This window comes from Anas platyrhynchos, chromosome 4 (assembly GCF_047663525.1).
Source record: "Anas platyrhynchos isolate ZD024472 breed Pekin duck chromosome 4, IASCAAS_PekinDuck_T2T, whole genome shotgun sequence".
Lineage (NCBI taxonomy): Eukaryota > Metazoa > Chordata > Aves > Anseriformes > Anatidae > Anas > Anas platyrhynchos.
This window is the reverse complement of record NC_092590.1, coordinates 5,674,509-5,691,926: the sequence shown is the minus strand read 5'-3', so window position 1 is coordinate 5,691,926 and position 17,418 is coordinate 5,674,509. Positions and strand designations below refer to the sequence as shown.

General features: G+C 42.1%; 1 protein-coding gene across 1 annotated transcript in view; it reads left to right on the top strand.

Annotated features, from left to right (window-relative positions):
• UGT8 (UDP glycosyltransferase 8) overlaps positions 1–17,137 on the top strand; it is a 41,209-nt gene extending 24,072 nt beyond the window's left edge. The window contains exons 3-6 of the mRNA XM_027456218.3: positions 9,157–9,299; positions 11,455–11,531; positions 13,050–13,269; positions 14,848–17,137. Of these exons, the coding sequence (XP_027312019.1) occupies positions 9,157–9,299; positions 11,455–11,531; positions 13,050–13,269; positions 14,848–15,211 (804 nt within the window). The 3' untranslated portion in view covers positions 15,212–17,137. The remainder of the gene's footprint in view (positions 1–9,156; positions 9,300–11,454; positions 11,532–13,049; positions 13,270–14,847) is intronic.
• The last annotated feature ends 281 nt before the right edge of the window (positions 17,138–17,418 follow it).

The following is a 17,418-nucleotide window of genomic DNA, read 5'->3' as shown; positions in this document are numbered from 1 at the left end:
GTCCGTGTGCATGGAGAGGCTTGGCGAGGATTTCTGGAAGGCTGGAGATGATGGCTTCAGCACGGACTCAGAAGCCAGCTGTTTTTATGCCTGTTAAAGAAGAGGTGATGACTGTCTTGTTAAAAACGTGCATGTTTTATATCATACATCGTGTGTGTGTGTACATACACGTAGGTATTTTAATACAGGGAGAAGGGAGGAGAGTGAAAGGCTTGTCAACCTGAACAAGAAATGAGTAACAACTTGTCATTATCCAAACCAAAGCTGCTGCTTAGTTAGATCTCCTGCCATCCACAGAGTACAGGCGTTGTACTGGAGCAGTGAAGGACAAAATTGCCTGCCTAAATTACTTCATAATACGGATTTATGGAAGAGGTTGTAGGACAGTAGCTGTAACACAGAGGTCTAGGTTTAAAATTCATCTTCTCTTCCATTTTCTTGTTACTGTAGGTCTGGAAGTTCAATTTGACCGAGTGTTCTGGAGGTGGAAGGTGTAGAGGTGGTGTCAGTAGAAGCATTTCTCTGTACTTAGAGTTTCCTTTCTAAAAACAACCAACAAAATATTCCCCACAGAGTTTAACCTGCTCTTTCTGTTATATATGCAGCTACTGAAAGGGTAGGATTGACAAAATGTTGGTTTGCGTTCAATAATCCCAAGTCTGTCTGTGCATGCTTACAAGTGACACGAGGGGGCTGCGTGCTGAGGAGCGTGCAGATTTTATTTTTGAAGAGATTGGTGCTTCTGTGATAGTGCCAACAATATTGGTGATCGGAATCGTGGAGGTGAGGATACCTTTAGTGTACCCTCCACCGGTATGCAGCTGTCTCAATAACCTCTCTTGAAGGGCAAGCTTCTTGTTTCCACTGCCTCCCATTCCTTTGCGAAGCAAGGTTGCTTTCCCAGGGTGTTTGCCAAAGTCCCGGTGAGTAATGGATTTTTGATGAAGAGCGTTGCAGCAGAGTGTTGCGCAGCACTTTTCTGGTTGACCTCTAGTTTTGGGTAGACCGCGTTCTTGGAGGCTTCGCTGGATGCGCCTGTAGCTCTAGAGAAGGATGAGATGCAGGACAAAAGACCAAAGCTTGTGGTGCTGTGATTTGTACCTGTGTTTGGGGTCCGAAATTCATTCTTTTTCAAAGCTAGAAGGACTTAACCATTCTTCTGGTATTGGACTGTAAGTGGGCAAAGGTCAGGGGCAATAAAATGCAGCCCTCCAGGCACTGAAAAGCTTCACCAGGTTTTAAAAACATTTTTTTCAGTGCATGTTTGATGAGGCAAACGTGCGGTGTATACCGAATAATTAGTGAGAAACGGTAGAAAACGCTGAATTTGTTTCTCAGCAAGGCTGAATCTGTGCCTGGTATTATTAAAGAGGCACTTTGTTATCAGCAGCATTCTTGGGGGACTCGTGCCAGCAGCACGCTCACCGCTGCTTGGAGACCTCGCAGAAAACAGCTCGGATGTTACATCTTGCTTCGTGCGTTAGCGTGGCTTACAGATGGCTTTAACCAGCAAGAATATAGAGGAATTTAGTCTGCCTAAATTACTGGTTTGGGGATTGCCTTATTTGTTGCTGATACGAACAAAACTTTAAAATCAACTGGAGGGACTTTTTTTTGCTTACAGTGGGTCTCATTAATAGATTGAAGTTGATGAGCTGCTTCATGGTATGTGCTGCAGGTCAGACAATGTCAGTGTACCCAGGGAAGAGGGGATACAGAGCTTGTGGAGAGTTTTAAAAAACGTGACCTTTTCTGTTTCATTTTTAAAGTTTCAGTTTGAGTTCACACAGCAGGAAGAGTCCAGGGAGAGAAGGGAGGGGACAGACCAGAAACAGTAAGTAAACCAGAAACAGTAAGTTTAGTTACAGGATCCCCATAGAGAAGTGGGTGATCGACAGCAGCTTGTACCTGAGGAAGGAGAACCAAAAATCTGCAGTGAATTGAGACGCAGTTAATTGAGAGGCAGGTGGTGGGGTGGGAAGGGTCGTGCCCTGGTTGCAAGCAGCAAGGCTGGTGCTCACTAAGTGGTGCCTGATAACACAAAACGCTGTCCTGATACAGTGGAGCCAGGACACTGGCCGTGTGGTCATTGCTTTTAAAACGCAGGAAGGCTGTTGGCCAAAAAATAACCTTCATCGTGTTGTGCGGGTGAGCCGACGCAGAGGGTTGGGCTGAGCCAGCAGGGAGGTGCGGGCTGTCTGCTGCTCACTGCAGGCAGAAGCTCGTGGCCGTGGCTCTGTCCTTTGCTTGTCACAGCAGATATTGCCATCAGGTGTAAGCTAACTTGCAAGCTCATGGCAAGTCAATACAAACGTCAAACTTTGCCCAGAGTGCTGCTGCTGCTGCTCTGGCTTTGCTGTGGGCAGGTGTGTTATTTTAGAGCTTTCAGGCAATGTGATAGGACCCTGTTTGCTCAGTGATATTAGAGGTCATACAGTTGCGTATACATGGCCTTTAGCTGCCTGTGCTGAAGCAATGTTTTAAAATAAAATTTGAAATTAAGTTAAAATGTATTAATACAATATTTAAGTACCTCACACGAGAGAAGTGCTATTTAGAAGATGCTAAAAAGTTAGGCCACTAAAAAAAAAAAAAATATTCTGTGTACCTTTCTGTTTATTTCTCAGTGTCTTGCTTCTAAAGATCACTTCATGTGGCTATTTTATTTATTTATTTTCAGATAGATCTGGTTTTGTCTCCCCTGAGCAGCGTTTTGCAGCAGGAGCTGCATAGCATGCCTGTGCTCCCCGCTGGAGAGTGGTGGCTCGCAACCATATTCAAAGAACAGACACTTGTGCTATCACACATTTGAATCGAGCAGCTGAACAGGGGAAGCTTCGGCTATTAAACCCGGTTATGTTTGTATTTGTGTGCTTTGTTTATCTGAAGCAAGGCTCAGTATTAGGCACCACTGGTTACTGCCAGCTGGGTGCTCACTCTATAGTCACAGCTGTGCATTTAGCAGCTAAGCCTGCTAATTAGAAAACCAAACCGAACAAAGCTCGCATAGTGGGCTCGGCACAATAACATTCCTGTCTGAGAATGCTAAAAAGATTTTTATTTTATTTATTCCCCCATCCCCTGTCCTGCCTACAGAAGAGCGTAGATCAATAAGCGCTTATTCTCCCTATGCAAGCACAGGGAGGCTTTAAGGAGAAGAGCGACGTACATGCAAAACCCTTCACTCTTCGTAACATCGCGTCGTACCGGGGTGGTTGCACACAGGCAGCTGAAACCAGAAAAGAGAACGTGGCAGGGTCGTAGTAGCTGTGCCTGTGCTAAGCTGTGAGTGCAATAAATATTGCCAACACCGAAAAAGCAGCAGCCTGCGCGCAGTGCGTATGCGGAGCTCGAGGAGTGCTCTGAAGGTAAACGTGGGACGAATCGGGCACGAGGCCAGCCAGTCCCTGTCAGCTCCCTCCCTGGAGAAGGAAGGAGCAGGAAGGCACAGCAGCAGGCTGCCTCTGCCTGGGCTGTGCAAGTGCCGTTCCCCCCGTGAAACCCACGAGCATGTTCAGCTACCGCCGTGAAAGGGATGGGAAAGCTCGCCTGGTGTGGGGTGGTGTTGAACATCAGTCGGTACCTCCTTGCGACCCTGCCTGCCAGGATCAGGCAGTCAGTGCCTGTGAAATGAGGGAGATGATTCAACTGGCAGGTGGTTTCAGAGGAAAGTTGATTATTTCAGTCCTTTAGTGTCATACTAATTCACCCAAAGAGCATGTGTGTGCGTGGACATGAACATGAAAGCAGACAAGGACCTGGCAGGGTTTGGCCCAGCAGAATAAGTGGGACACCATTAAATGTTTCATACCTTAGCACGCATGGATCTTAAATCACCTCAGTAAAAATAGTAAGTAATGAATGTATTTACTACATGATGATGTTTTGTTGGGGTCATAATATATAAAGTTATAATTAGATGAAACCAAACAACCTCCCTCACTCAAGGGGGTTTTGTGAATCTCTCCCCAGATTTTAGGCTTTTCAGCTGTGCTTTGCATAAAATTTCAGGGGAACCCCAGAATGCACCTGTGTGTCTAAGGTAATTCATTAACATCAGCTTCTCTTCTGTGTAACTTTACTAAAAGAAAATAATCTTTCTTTAGCTGGAAGTTGTGTAAGTGCCTGATTTAAGTTTTTGGCAGCTCAATCCAGAATTGACTACCTTCTTCTGAGGACCTTGCTGTCAGGTACTTCATGGTTTTGGGGTTTTAGCTGTTCAGGTTTTGATTCCTATTTTGGAAAGGGGGAAACAAAGCCTGTGCTTCTTAGTGTCTGGTTTCTCAAGTGTGCAGGGTAGCCTCAGTGAAGGAAATGTCTGCAATTGCTGGCGGTGCTAGGATGTGAAGTAACTGAGGCAAGAGGTTTTCCTTCTACGCAACAAAACCGGAAAATACTTACACCTGAAGAAAAAAGACGGGCAAGGACTCTGCAACAGTCACTGGAAAAGTTAGTTTGTCTTTGCCACGTGTATGTAAAGCTTGAATTAATTGTAAAACCCAAAGGTGCATCTGTGTTCAGCTGAAGTTTGAAGAAAAGGTTGAAGAAGGCTAGGTATGTTGAAATTTTAGGCAAAAAGAAGTCCTGTTGCATCACTGTGTTCTCTTCTGTGACTCAGGTTTTGCAAGATTAGAGAAAAACAAAAGTTTGGGGCTGCTCATCCTTCATCGCAGTTCCTGCTGCATGCTTCATAAAGTAAATATTAGGAATGTATCTGCACCAATGAAGTATGTAGCTCTGGTACCGAGAGTGGCCTCTTCCATGTGCCAAGATCAGAATCTGCTTTTTATCCGCTGTATCGCTCCCATACCTTGTAGGACACACAAAGAACGGGGGAAGAAAATACTGAGCCTTTGTACCACGGCCCAGCTAATGTAGCAGGACATGCAGATTTGTTTTGCAACCAATGATCTACAAACACCACTCACTTGGATTCAGTTGTGCTAGAACTTTATCTTAGAAAATCCGTAGTGAAAACTGCCTGGAGAAATAGTTTCAGAAAGTTAAAGGAGCCCGAGAGAGAGAGAATCCTTCAGGTCACTAACTCTGGTGGCCTTACGAGGAGGGGATATTGGTTCCCCCATCCTTCATTTCCTCCTTTTATCCTGACTTGCAGTTTTAGCAATGCTTAGTGATCCTATTTAATTAATGCTTTGCTCTGCCAGAAATTATACAAATATATGCAAGGAGAACCCGTGTTCTGACAAGTCTGCAGTTCATTTTCTGCAGCTCCTGCATCGCGCTGATTTCCAGCACCCCTCTGGGGAGGCAGCTGGGAAGGGGGCTGCGTATCAGAAGGCAGACGAGCAATTCCTCTTGCTGCCAGCATGAATTAAAGCTTAAGGAAAACTCGAACAAATCTGAGTGAAAGAAGAGCCTTTCAGTTGATGTCAAAGTACGATGAATACGGACACCCCTGGGGGATCCGAGTTGGTCCGCGCCTGCCCAGCTCAAAGCACGGCAAACCCCGTCTCACCTGTCCCTTCAAAAAGCTGCAATTCGCACAAAACGAGCCAATTCATCCTGTTAATTTCTATAATCTTACCGAAGACAGCAAACACTTGTTTGTTGGAGCCCGATGGCAGGTTCTTGTCTCGCCTGTCAAGATTTTAAGTTCCTCAGTGGAAAGACTGTTTTCGTAATGTTTATACATTTATTGCATGCTATGTCCTGTTGAACCAGAGACGTGTTTCAAAGGGAAGAGTTACAAAAGTTTGGCCGTGAAGTGAGTCATAATAACATAAAGCAGGTTGCCTTGCTGTTGCACAGTAATGAAATGCAAAAGCCTGTTTGTAGGGTGACTCTAATGCCACAGTATGGCGTAAAGTCTCTTTTTTTCTTCCTACATTATTCAGTACTTATTAAGTACTGAGAATTGTAATTCTATTAGCTGTGCTACAGGCACGGGGCTTTTCAAATGCTGTTTTAGAAATGCCATTACAAGGAAACGTCCTGGCTGTATGCGTAACGACATGTAATTTGTCATTCTGTGAGTGGATCACGGAGTTGTGAAGTCTCCTGCAATTCCCAGTTAGGCACAAAGGGGCAGGGGCAGGAGCCTTGGGAGCCCTGTCTGAGCTGGAACGAGCCGATCCCTAGTAGAAACCCCATGTCTGACCAAGCATAAGAAATGATAGGAATTTCTGATGCTGCATGAGAAATACTTGAGCAGTAGTGCTGGGTGCTGAGTTTTTGTCTTTTTAAAGCAAACACATTTCCAGCTGCTCTTGAGCTTGGAAGGGGTGATGCTTGGCTATCAACCAGTTCTCCTGAACACCTCTTCTCTCCAGGGCTGTATCTCTCTCTCTTTTTTTTTTTTTTTTTTCCAAGCATCTTCCTGAAGAGACCAAAGCTGGCTCTCTTGAAGTCCAGGAGATCCTGCTATTGCCTTCCTTGTCCTCTCAGCGTCCTGAACAGCTAACTCCATCTCACGGTCACAGCAGCCGAGGCTGCCCTGACCTTCACGCTCCTGTCCAGTTCCTCCTTGTCTGTAAGGATGAGGTCTGATGGAGTGTCTCCCCTCACTGGCTTTTTGAGCCTGTCAGGAAGTTGGCAGCAAGGCACAGGAGTTACCTCCAGGTTTCAGCAGGTATCGGTGTGTTAAGTCCCCTGTGAAGACCAGGGAACCTCTAGAGGCTCCTTCCAGTTGTCTGAAGCAAACCTCACGCTTCTTCCTCACACACCCTGCAGCCTGTGCTGCTCTGCTAACCTTCGTCTGCCAGCTCCCTGCGGGCTCATCACCCATCCCAGGCAGAACTCCACACCTTCAGAAACACCGAGATGATCTTTGGCATGCTGTGGGGCATTTCTGTGGTGCCAGGGAACACCAGGTTTTAGGGCTTTACAAGACCCGGGGGCTTGCAATGCATCATCACAGCGAATTTATGCGGGCTGTGTGTGTGCATTGCTGTCTTCCAAAGGAAGGACCTGGTTTGAATTTAAGCTGATAGTAGCTGGGGAGCTTATCAGCAGATCTGATACGTATTTTGTCTTATATTTTCAATGCCACAAGGAGCTCCAGCTCAAAAGATTAGTCGTACTGAAAGCACATCCTAGGAAATAAATTGCAACCTGCCTACCAAAGGGTGCCTAGCAAAGGGAGTGCAGGGTACGCAGGGGCTGGGAGACAAGCGAGCCTAAAAAAGTCCACCTCGTAATAGGTGACTTCAGCTCCTGGAATATAACTTGATGAAATATTACAGACAGGCACAGATAGGTCTTTTAGAGCGTAGTAGGCAATTGCTTTTTAGAAAAGTTTATCTTGGAGCCCCCAAAGTGGATTTTTTTTTTTAGCTTTAAAGAAGAGATAGGAAATAGCTCAAGATGTAAGTAGTTGAACCGCTACGCGACTATAATATAATTACATTTGGAGCATGCCTTAGGTCCTTAAGTAAAATTCAAGGACAAACTTTAAATCACAAAACCGGTTGGAAACTTCTGTGCCAGAAGTGTAGCCAATAATAAATGATTCAGCTTCCAGGCAGGTCACAGACACTTCCCTCCCTCTGCCTTCCCTTCTTCCCCCTCCCTCTGCAGACAAAGGAAAAAAATAGAAATGAAAGGGCACTGGAAGAGGATGAAGAAAAACGAAGAAGCATGGAGTCTAGAGAAAATGGAAATCCCTTTTTTCACTGCACAATCCCAGCCTGATGTGCAGCTCGTTGTTGCGCCTGCTGGTTTTTGTGGTTTTGCACCCAGGTACCACAGTGCAGCGTTGCCCTGTTACTGTCTGGCCCACTGTTTATTACTGGGACAAGAGTGAACCATTACTGGCACGTTGTGAACCCAGTGCTTAGTTTTCCTTTTGCTCATTTCCTATTGCTCTTCTGGTACTGAGTAGGTTTATGTTTGATTTGGATGAGACTAGGATTAAACCATATCCTGGGGAAAATAAGATATCCTTTGGAGACTGACATGTCTGTAGGTCAGTGGTATAGTTTTTTTTAGTTTCCACTGTGAACAGTTGTATTAGAAATAGAAATTTAATTGGTTTTGACAAACCAAGGGTACACCGGACCTTTTTTTGCCTTTTTTTTTTTTTTTTCCTGAAATGACATTGTTCTGGTGTTGGAGACTTGTTTAGCTTGCAGCTCTGCTCCATCTACTCCACTAAGACGGTTTTTCCTCTTACTCTGCAGAGCTCTGCCATCCCAGTGGTGTTAGGTACTCGCATCTGCTGGCTTGCATTTTCATCAGTTACATAAACCCTGCTTCCACAAAGTCAGCCCCAGGGTTCAGATTTTGCTGTCTCCTTTGTAACTTAACTGTGCTTGCCTGAAGCAGTGGCTGCGGGTGAGTTACCTGCGCCTGGCCCGGCGCAGCATGGTTTCAATGCAGCAAAACCCCGGGCCCGGCAGGATTTGGGCTGGATTGTGGGTAAGCCTACCAGCCCTGAAGTGTCTTGTGCCAGCGAGGCTCAGGCTACCTTTATGGCTTTTTGGTTGCTTCAAGCCCAGGGGAAATTTCACCTGTAATTTCTGCGGTGACCAAGGTCACTTGGAGGTGGGCGTTGTAACTCGCTGACGTGTGGGTGGAGGTGACGGCGCTCCCTGGGATCCATCCATCACCCAGAAGGCTGGCACCAACACTGCTGCAGTCCTCTCTTGCTTGCTTTTCCTCTCTTCGGGCCAGGGGCTGGAGCACCGTGATGCCTGCAGGTGCCTTTTGAAGGCTCTGGGTTCTGTCGTGTTTTATTATTTTTCTATAAGTCAAATAAAAAATAACCTCTCGCTGTCTTTAAGGACAGAGGTCAACCAATTGAGTCCCTGACTTAGTGTTTTTACTGTGTTTTGCAACCAGGCTGATACTACAAGATCTATTTATATTTTGCTGGGTTAAAATGCAGAGTTATTTCTTTTTCTTTTCTTTTTCTTTTTTTACTTGTGTGTCAACTGTAAAGAAATTGTCTCAGGAAGTTGTTAATACGGAAGCTAAAACAAACCCGGCAGAATTTCGGTGTTCATAGCCCATACCTTGTATTCTGAGTCATTGTACTTTGTAATTTCCAAAACATTTTACTTCTGAAACTTGCCTTACGAAGTAACCAGGGACCAGCAAATGATTGTGCTAAGCAATGCTTACTTAATCTGTTTCTATTTATTTAGCTGGTAAACACCTGTGCTTCTACAGTGCTCAATGCAAATTTTGCTTTAACAGGATCTCCAGGCATGGGTGAATGGTGCTAATGAAAATGGCTTTGTCCTCGTTTCATTCGGAGCTGGAGTGAAATATCTGTCAGAAGACATAGCAAATAAGTTAGCACTTGCACTGGGAAGACTGCCTCAGAGAGTTATTTGGAGGTAAGTGTGATGACAGATGTATTTGGGGTAATTTGAAGCACAGTCACTTCCTATTGTGCCATCTTTAGAGTCGCATCTAAGGCAGAATCTGAAATGCAGGCAGTCTGGGTGGCACAGAGGACCTGACTCTTTTGAAAGATAGTCTGTATGGAAATGCTGTATTCCCCTGGTAACAAGCAAGAGCAACGATTTCGTGGCAGGATAAGGCATAGGTTATATACGCCTGTGCTGAGTTCATATCCTGGAAGGACTGGGGAGAGCAAAAAGAGTTTCTGAGGTTATAACATTTGTGACATGCTCTCATCACTTGTGATAAAGAAATCCCTGTAGGGAGTGAGAATGACATTCTGCTGATACAGTCTTAGGAAGGAAGGATTCAAGGCTTGCTCCCCCTGCCAACCTTCCTGCTTTCGTTTCTTCCCCCCTATCTGAAAACAGGGACTTTCAATATTGCTCCTTTTATTTGTCTTTCTCTGTGAGGAATCACAGGAAGAAAAATGTGCAGAAGTAAGAATCAGTAAGATTTTTTGGCTGTAAAAACTTGAGCAGCTCCTTAAAGTTACTGTAAAAATGCAGTATCAACTGTCCTTAGCCAGCTTTGTTTCATGTGCAGCATCACTCTCTGGATGTGTAATTCTCTGGAGTGTAATTCGGAGGAATACATGTGAGCCATTGGCTTCCAAGTAACACTTCATCAGGTCAATGGTTTGACTGCTGTTCTTGCTGAACTTTCAGAGTTGTATTAGCAGTCTATGCAACATTTTTCCCCCACTTCTCCCATATCTTCTTCTGTTTTTATCATCTATTATCTGTTAAGGGGCTTTTTTGGATAAAGAAACTTAACTCTCTTTCTTTCCAGCATGATTCAGGCGATGGGAAGATGTCTCTGGGACTAGGTGCAAGACGTGGCCTTTGGGAGAGCTGAGCGAGTGGCTTTCTGTCAGATCTATGGGAATTTGAGATCCACAGTTAGACACCTAAATATGAAATTTAGTCCAATTTTACTCAGATTTTTTTTCTGCTCACCTATGATCTGTGTTGGAAGCAGGTGGTTTTTGTACTAGGCATTCCTGAGAATAGGAAAGGTGGTACTGTTTGTACCTCTTAAGTCAGGATGCCAAATCAAGGGAATCTTTGCAGTTCTTTATATTCTTCTGCTTATGTGATACTAGTTAGAGCCAAAACCAGTAATGTGGCTTAATTGCTTTTATATAAGGTCGGGAATTTGCCTTTTTTTAACATGTCTTTCTAAATAGCTTATATATTCTATATGGTTCAGGTCATTGGGAATTTGTAGGTGATTCTCTATGAAGCTACAGTTCTAATGCTGTCTAATAACCAGGAGTGTTTTTAGGTCTTCTGATGGAGCTGTCAAACTAAGAAATTCTCTAGTCACTGTTAGCTTATTTCCCCCTCTTTATTTTGTTTAGAACGTATTTAATTTACATATAAACTGTCTATGATGTATAAATCAGTTTGAGGATGTATTCTGTTCATAAAACTTCCAAAAACCTCAGGTGACCAAGACATTTCCATTAGATTTCAGGCAGGTGGGCAAGTAACAGAAATGCACCTTACAGTCTAATCTCAACTTTTTTACCAATAGCTTCTCGCCTCATAAACTGAGCTGTCACCCTTTCCTTTCCATGTAGTATTAATTTCTCTTAAAATGAGATGGTGTCGGTTCTTAAAAGCTGTAAGGGACAGGCTAACTGAAAGGGAGTGCCTTGTGTTAATGATAATAGGGCTTATTATTTTTGTGCTGATGGGATGTTCTCAGTGGAGTTATGTAGTGCTAATCAGTGTTTTCAGTAAAGTAACGAACTTGGAGCCACAGAGAGGTTATGAAACCTCCTGCCAGTCACCATGGTAAGTTGTATACATTTTTAGAAATAACTGCATTGCCATAATGTAAATAGAAAACATTGAATTTTGAACTAGGCTGTAAGGAAATGGAATGATGAAAAAACATTTTCTAGTTATTAATTATATAGTATTTTGGTTGAGGCTATTTTCTTTTAATGGTAAATAAATGGTATCTCTGTGTAACTAGAAATGTGCTCGGCTCTCATGGATCATTTGGTTTGATTCTCTGCTTAGAGTTTATCAATTTTTGAGGTTTTGATAACTTAGCTTCAATTTGATTTTATTTTAGGTTTTCAGGAAACAAACCAAGGAATCTAGGCAACAATACAAAGCTTATAGAATGGTTACCACAAAACGACCTTCTCGGTGAGTATCTGTAACAATGATACTTTGATTGTTCTCACTCAAGTTCAGTTTGCTCTTCCAACAACCAACAACATTCTACTGAAATACCAGTCATTGTGATACAAGTCACAGAGCAAGAATACAGAATTCACACAAGATGATGAAATGAAACATCTTTCTGATGGTACTTCTCTTTACCTGGTATCACCTCCATTTTGTTTCTTTGGTCAATTGAGTAGAAAAGCATAGTTATTCCAAAGCCTATTTAGCTTAATAATAGGAACATTTGCTATGCAAAATCTTGTATGCAATCTGTGCAGTTAAAAATAAAAAATAATCAGAAAGGATAAGTAGGAGTTTTCTAGAATCTGCTGTTTTAGGTAACTGATGCCTGTAACTACTGATTTCGTGGTTATGAAGAAGTGTGGTATGGTCTTCATTGGTCTCTTCATGGAAGAATCATCAAACCAGACATTGAAAATTTGTTCCCATCACACCAAAACAAGTCTTCAGACTCTGAACATAATGATATATGTTTATTATTAATATTAATTAGAAATACATATATATATATATATATATTTCTCCAATGAAATCTTTAACAGAAATTTGGAATGTTGTTGCAAGCTGATAATAACCTCTCTGTTTAACTATGCTGAGATACTGAGTTCTCAGATGCAGAGCTAAAGCTTGATGTTCTTTCATCTTTTGGTACAGTTTCTTAGAGTGTATGTATTTACTTTTTCTTTCCCTCCTTCCTGTGTTGAAATGTAGCTGAATATTTTGGATCCCAGGGACTGCAAAGTGCTTAGTGTTGTCTCTGGGACGCCTATTTGTGTTTGCAAAATAACTCCTGTACTGCGATGAGTGCTGATGAATGCATTAAGAATGTGTGCGCGTCAATGTACGTGCATGTCAACCAGAGTATTTATCATAATGTAGTGATTAGGCAAATGACTTCTAAACCAGGTAGATTTGTTTTGGTTACTAAATTGCTCTGAGGCAGTCTCATTTTTCCATTGCAAAGTAGCAGTAGTATATTGCTGTCATTGTTGTCATATCTTGCTAGCCTGAAGTAAGGCATGTGAAGCTTTAGAGAGAATGCAACATGAGTCGTCCCGTCATTAAATAGCTTGTATTTCATATGAACAATGAGGAAAAATGCTCTCTCCCTGGTTCATTTGTAATGCTAAATAGGTAAATAACAGTTGTAGTCACCAACTGCAGTTACTCAGGAGTAGACAGTGTATTAGTTAATCCATTAATAATTTCACACAACTTGTATACATGAGAATTTTGTTTTTTTGCCTTGGCCATTTCGTCTCGATTTGTATATAAGGATATAATCTAATGCATGCAAAATTTCTGCAGAGTGAGTTTAAGTGGAGGGGAACTTCAGAACAAATTGGATTCATTCTGCTTTCCCGAATTGGAGTCATAGGAACCCAGTGATAAATGTGTTGTACCATTTGCTTTGATAACTTTACCTTAAGGAGATGTAAAAGTTTCTTCTTGTCTTCATGCCTCTTCTATTTTCAGGTCACCCTAACATTAAAGCTTTTCTTAGTCATGGCGGTTTGAACAGCATTTTTGAAACCATGTACCATGGGGTCCCGGTGGTGGGAATTCCCCTTTTTGGAGACCATTACGATACTATGACCCGAGTACAGGCCAAAGGCATGGGAATATTGTTGAACTGGAAGACTGTCACTGAGAGTGAATTGTATGAAGCACTAGTAAAAGTTATTAATGATCCCAGGTATGGAACGAGCGATTGTTTCTTGCTTTTGTCGTAAGTTACTGTTATGGCTTAGATATGTATATGCAGAGCCTTCACGCAAGGGGAAAAGTTTGTGTTGGGACTTAATTGTGTGTACAGCTGGGGCAAGTCTTCGGATAGATGTCCCCATTTCACAAGATTACTCAACTGAACGTGTTCCTGTATAGATGCCAAGCTCACTGATCAGCATACCAAAACTCAATTGTCTTGCTTTTCTGTCGTTGTGACAGATGCCATGGGAAGGACAGCAAGGTTATAGAAACACACCTGGCCTGACTAGCTGCTTGTTGTAGACCAACACCTCTTTTTGTGTCTTGATTTACACCACAATAACGTATTTAAATCTGTTATGCTCCCTTGGGGGGCTTGTGGGAAAGTATACCTGTATGATTGTCAGGTCATGTGTTTGGTTTGTAGCTGAAAATGTGGAGGTACTAAAAAAAAAAAAGTGACTGTTCTAAAGTCCCATGACTTCAAAAAAAAAAAAAAAAAAAAAAAGACCAAACCCCAAAATTCTTTGTCTTCTGGCCAGTAATATATGTGTTGGGGTCATGGGGGCCATTTGTTAGAACACTGTCATTGCAACAAATTATTATGAATGAGGGCGCCAGCCTTTCTGTAACTCTGTCATTCAGGTGGAATAAATACAAGCTCATGAACTGGGTTTTGTAACTATTTTTAATCCCATCAAATCAATTTGCTCAGTAATATTAAAGTATGAGGACAGTCAATTTACAGTCTATCTCTGGATTTAAAAAAGTGATGTTTTAGCTGGTTGCTTCTTGTTTTAAATTAATAGACATTTTAGAGTATAGTGAAGACAATGTTTCTTGCTCTCATGGGAGCAAAGTTTTTAAGCAGCACTTGCCATGGAAAAGGAGAAATCTGTACAAAATGAGCTCGTTAGCAGCAGAATCTCAGTGAAGGGGAGAGTTGCTGAAGTCATCTTGGTAGCATCAGTTGCTTTGGCTTTTTCTTGTATAATTATCCCTAGTATAAAGGTAAGTCCTGCACAAATAACCCGTCGACCCTGCAGCAGTGGGAAGGGAAGGAATTTGATGTGATCAGCTTCCAGGGGCAGCTCATCATGAAAAATCAGTTTTAGGCTGAACTCAAGACCTAAGAGGAATTCTAGACCCAAGATTCGCACTTTGTTCTGTTTCCCTATTAATACAGTTGCACAATAGTGTGAGGGAGCAGCGTGTTAGGGTATGTTGCCACTTTGAGTGGGAAGGGCAAATATGTTCATCTGAGATCAGATAGGATTCCCATCTGTCAGCAGGTCAGTTCGGTTCTTCATCACTGCTACAGGCCTGTTGCTGAAGGGTGGATTTCAACCTGGCTCATCCATGGGTCTGTGTTTTTAGTAATTCTTTGTCAATGAGCTGTAAAGACTGATGCAGAGAGGTCATCCCTTGTGTGGGTTGTTGTGAGAGTTCCGCAGTAAACGACGTGCTTTGGCCTCTAGAGTATATTTACGTGTTTACAGGCTTGCATTGCTCAGAGTGCTGGCTGTGCTTTTTACCTTGTCCCATTTTCTTTGTTTCTTTCACGCAGCTACAGGCAACGGGCCCAGAGGCTGTCTGAAATTCACAAAGACCAACCGGGTCATCCCGTTAACCGGACTGTGTACTGGATTAACTATATCCTCCGTCACAACGGAGCGCAACATCTACGTGCCGCTGTTTACAGCATCTCTTTCTATCAGTATTTCTTACTGGATATTGCCTTTGTTGTTCTAGTGGGTGCTGCCTTATTTTATTATGTTCTGGCCAGGCTAACAAAATTTATCCGCAAAAAAAGCAAACATCTTTGGTCAAATGATGAACATAGCACTGTTAATGGACATTACCAGAACGGGATACCCAATGGCAAGTATAGAAGAAACGGCCACATGAAACACGAAAAAAAGGTGAAATGAGCCAACCACCCCATGTAAAATAGTAATGAATCAGATCAGTAATCAAATTTTATCGCTGTAACTTAGTCTAACAACTACTTAAAATGTCAATAAGCAGTTCTAACACTCCCCTACAGTATGTAATATTACGTGACAAAATTCTATGGAACTAAGGAAAGTCTTTTTTTAAAAATGAAAGAAAAGCAAGCACAACCGAAAATAGAAGATACTTTATTCTTAATACTGATGCAGAGAGGTTATTTTGGCACTGAAGTTTTTAGAAGCCTTAATTCTCTAAAGTTATATGATGATCGTATTTATGAATTTTCAGTTTTTAAGAGCTATATGTGTCCCAAATGAGGAAAGGTTTCTTTTTATTTGCAGAGTTTTATCCTTTTATTTTTTTATTTTAATATATCCATCTTTTAGCTGAGAGAACTTAGTGCTAGCTGTGTTTCATTTGTTGAAGGCTCAGTGTGTATAGGAAAGCTGTTTAAAAAAAAATCCCAATGCTTTTGCAAGAAATAGTAAGTTGCAGAATGAGAACCCAGATATAAAAAAAAAATCTTAAAATGAGCACTGAAGAAAAATGGTAAAGATGTGTACTATCTTTTCTGATAAGCTGCATGACTCTCCTGCTCACTACCAGTACTTCAGAGAACAGGGTACTGAGCAAGCCTACAATAAGTCTTAATTCTTAATTTATACAAAATTGTATTTGTTGCCTTTCTCTGCATATGTAATTTATGCCATGAAAATATTAGGGAGTTTTATTTCAGTTTAAAATATGGCTGTGTGGGAAGTAGATATGCGTAATTAAGAAAACTGAAACCAAAAAAAAATCTACCCTGTGCTTAACGCAGAATGTTTCGTAATGGCCCAGAGCAGTGCAGAATCAAACCACCGTGTGAGGTTTAGGAAACAAACAAGCAAACAGGAAAACACTACAAGTTTGAATGTCTTTCCTATTAATTCTCATTACTATTACGTTTTTTTTTCCTAAATCACAATGTTGTAGATGTTCTCTTCGAACGGTTGTATCTGGAAAACTATTACCTTCTCTTGGTCTGGGCCGCGCAATCCATGTTTCCCATAGTTGCCAATGTCACTTCTGCGACCGCGGGGCGCGAGGCCGGGCAGGAGGCACGAGGCCAAGCCCAGCCCGGTGAGCGCGGGGGCTGCGGTGGCCGTCTCTGCCACCCCCTGCTCCGGCTGGCCCCTCTCTGCAACAATCTCTTTCAATCATTCTAGCTGACACGGGACTCCTGCGGCGGTGCGGTGCGAACCGAGGGCGGGGAGGCTGGGCGTTAAAAAAAAAAAAAAAAAAAAAAAGATAAAAAAAAAAATAATAAATGATCGCGGCCCTGCCGAACCAGAGCTGGCAACTATGCGTTTATTTCCATGTCATTCTGTTTACTTGGAATTTGCACTACACACGTTGTGAGTGTATGCTTTATTTATTTGTAGTTTGAAATCCCATGCCTGGAAGAGGAAGGAAGGAAACCCATTTTACTTAGTGTTGTTCACTAACATGGGAAAAGTTGTGATGCTAACAGAGCGCTGAGATCATCTTCATACACGGTGATGCAATATTTCACTACCATTCCATCAGGAGCCTCTGTCCTATAGCAATAAATAACCGTACGGATATGTTTCTAATATGCAGTACGGCTACGTGTACTGCTTTCTGAATACTTGAAGAAAATGGTGTTACAAATAGGTCTATTAGCTATACCTTTTTACAATCTTACAGTTTGTGGCAACTAAAGGAGCACACAGAGGCGATGAACGGTGGGATGGTAATAAGACTTCGAGTGTATGAATGACTTGGTTTAAATGTTTTTTTGGTATTGAAGAAGGTACAAAAGCACTGACCGGATGATTAAGCGTAATTTAATCTCCACTGTGATAAAACTTAAGCAATAAACATGGATTTAATAGAGAAAATCTGTTGTTGGAAGTGTATTTTTTATTCAAATGAGTGCTGTTTATTTTGAAGTACCCCGTGTGTGTGTGTGTATGTGAGTGGCTATTAAGATGCACAAATTTCATGTTTTCAGTATATGCAGCGATGCATGACGTGTCTTTGAAACAAAACATTATATTTTGTGAACACAGATCTATTTCCTACAGGATTGTTGAATCACTTGAAAGACTGAATGCTTAATCAGACTTTTTTAGGCCAGTTTAAATGTTTTAGTTTGTGAATGTTTGTTATTTTTCTGTAC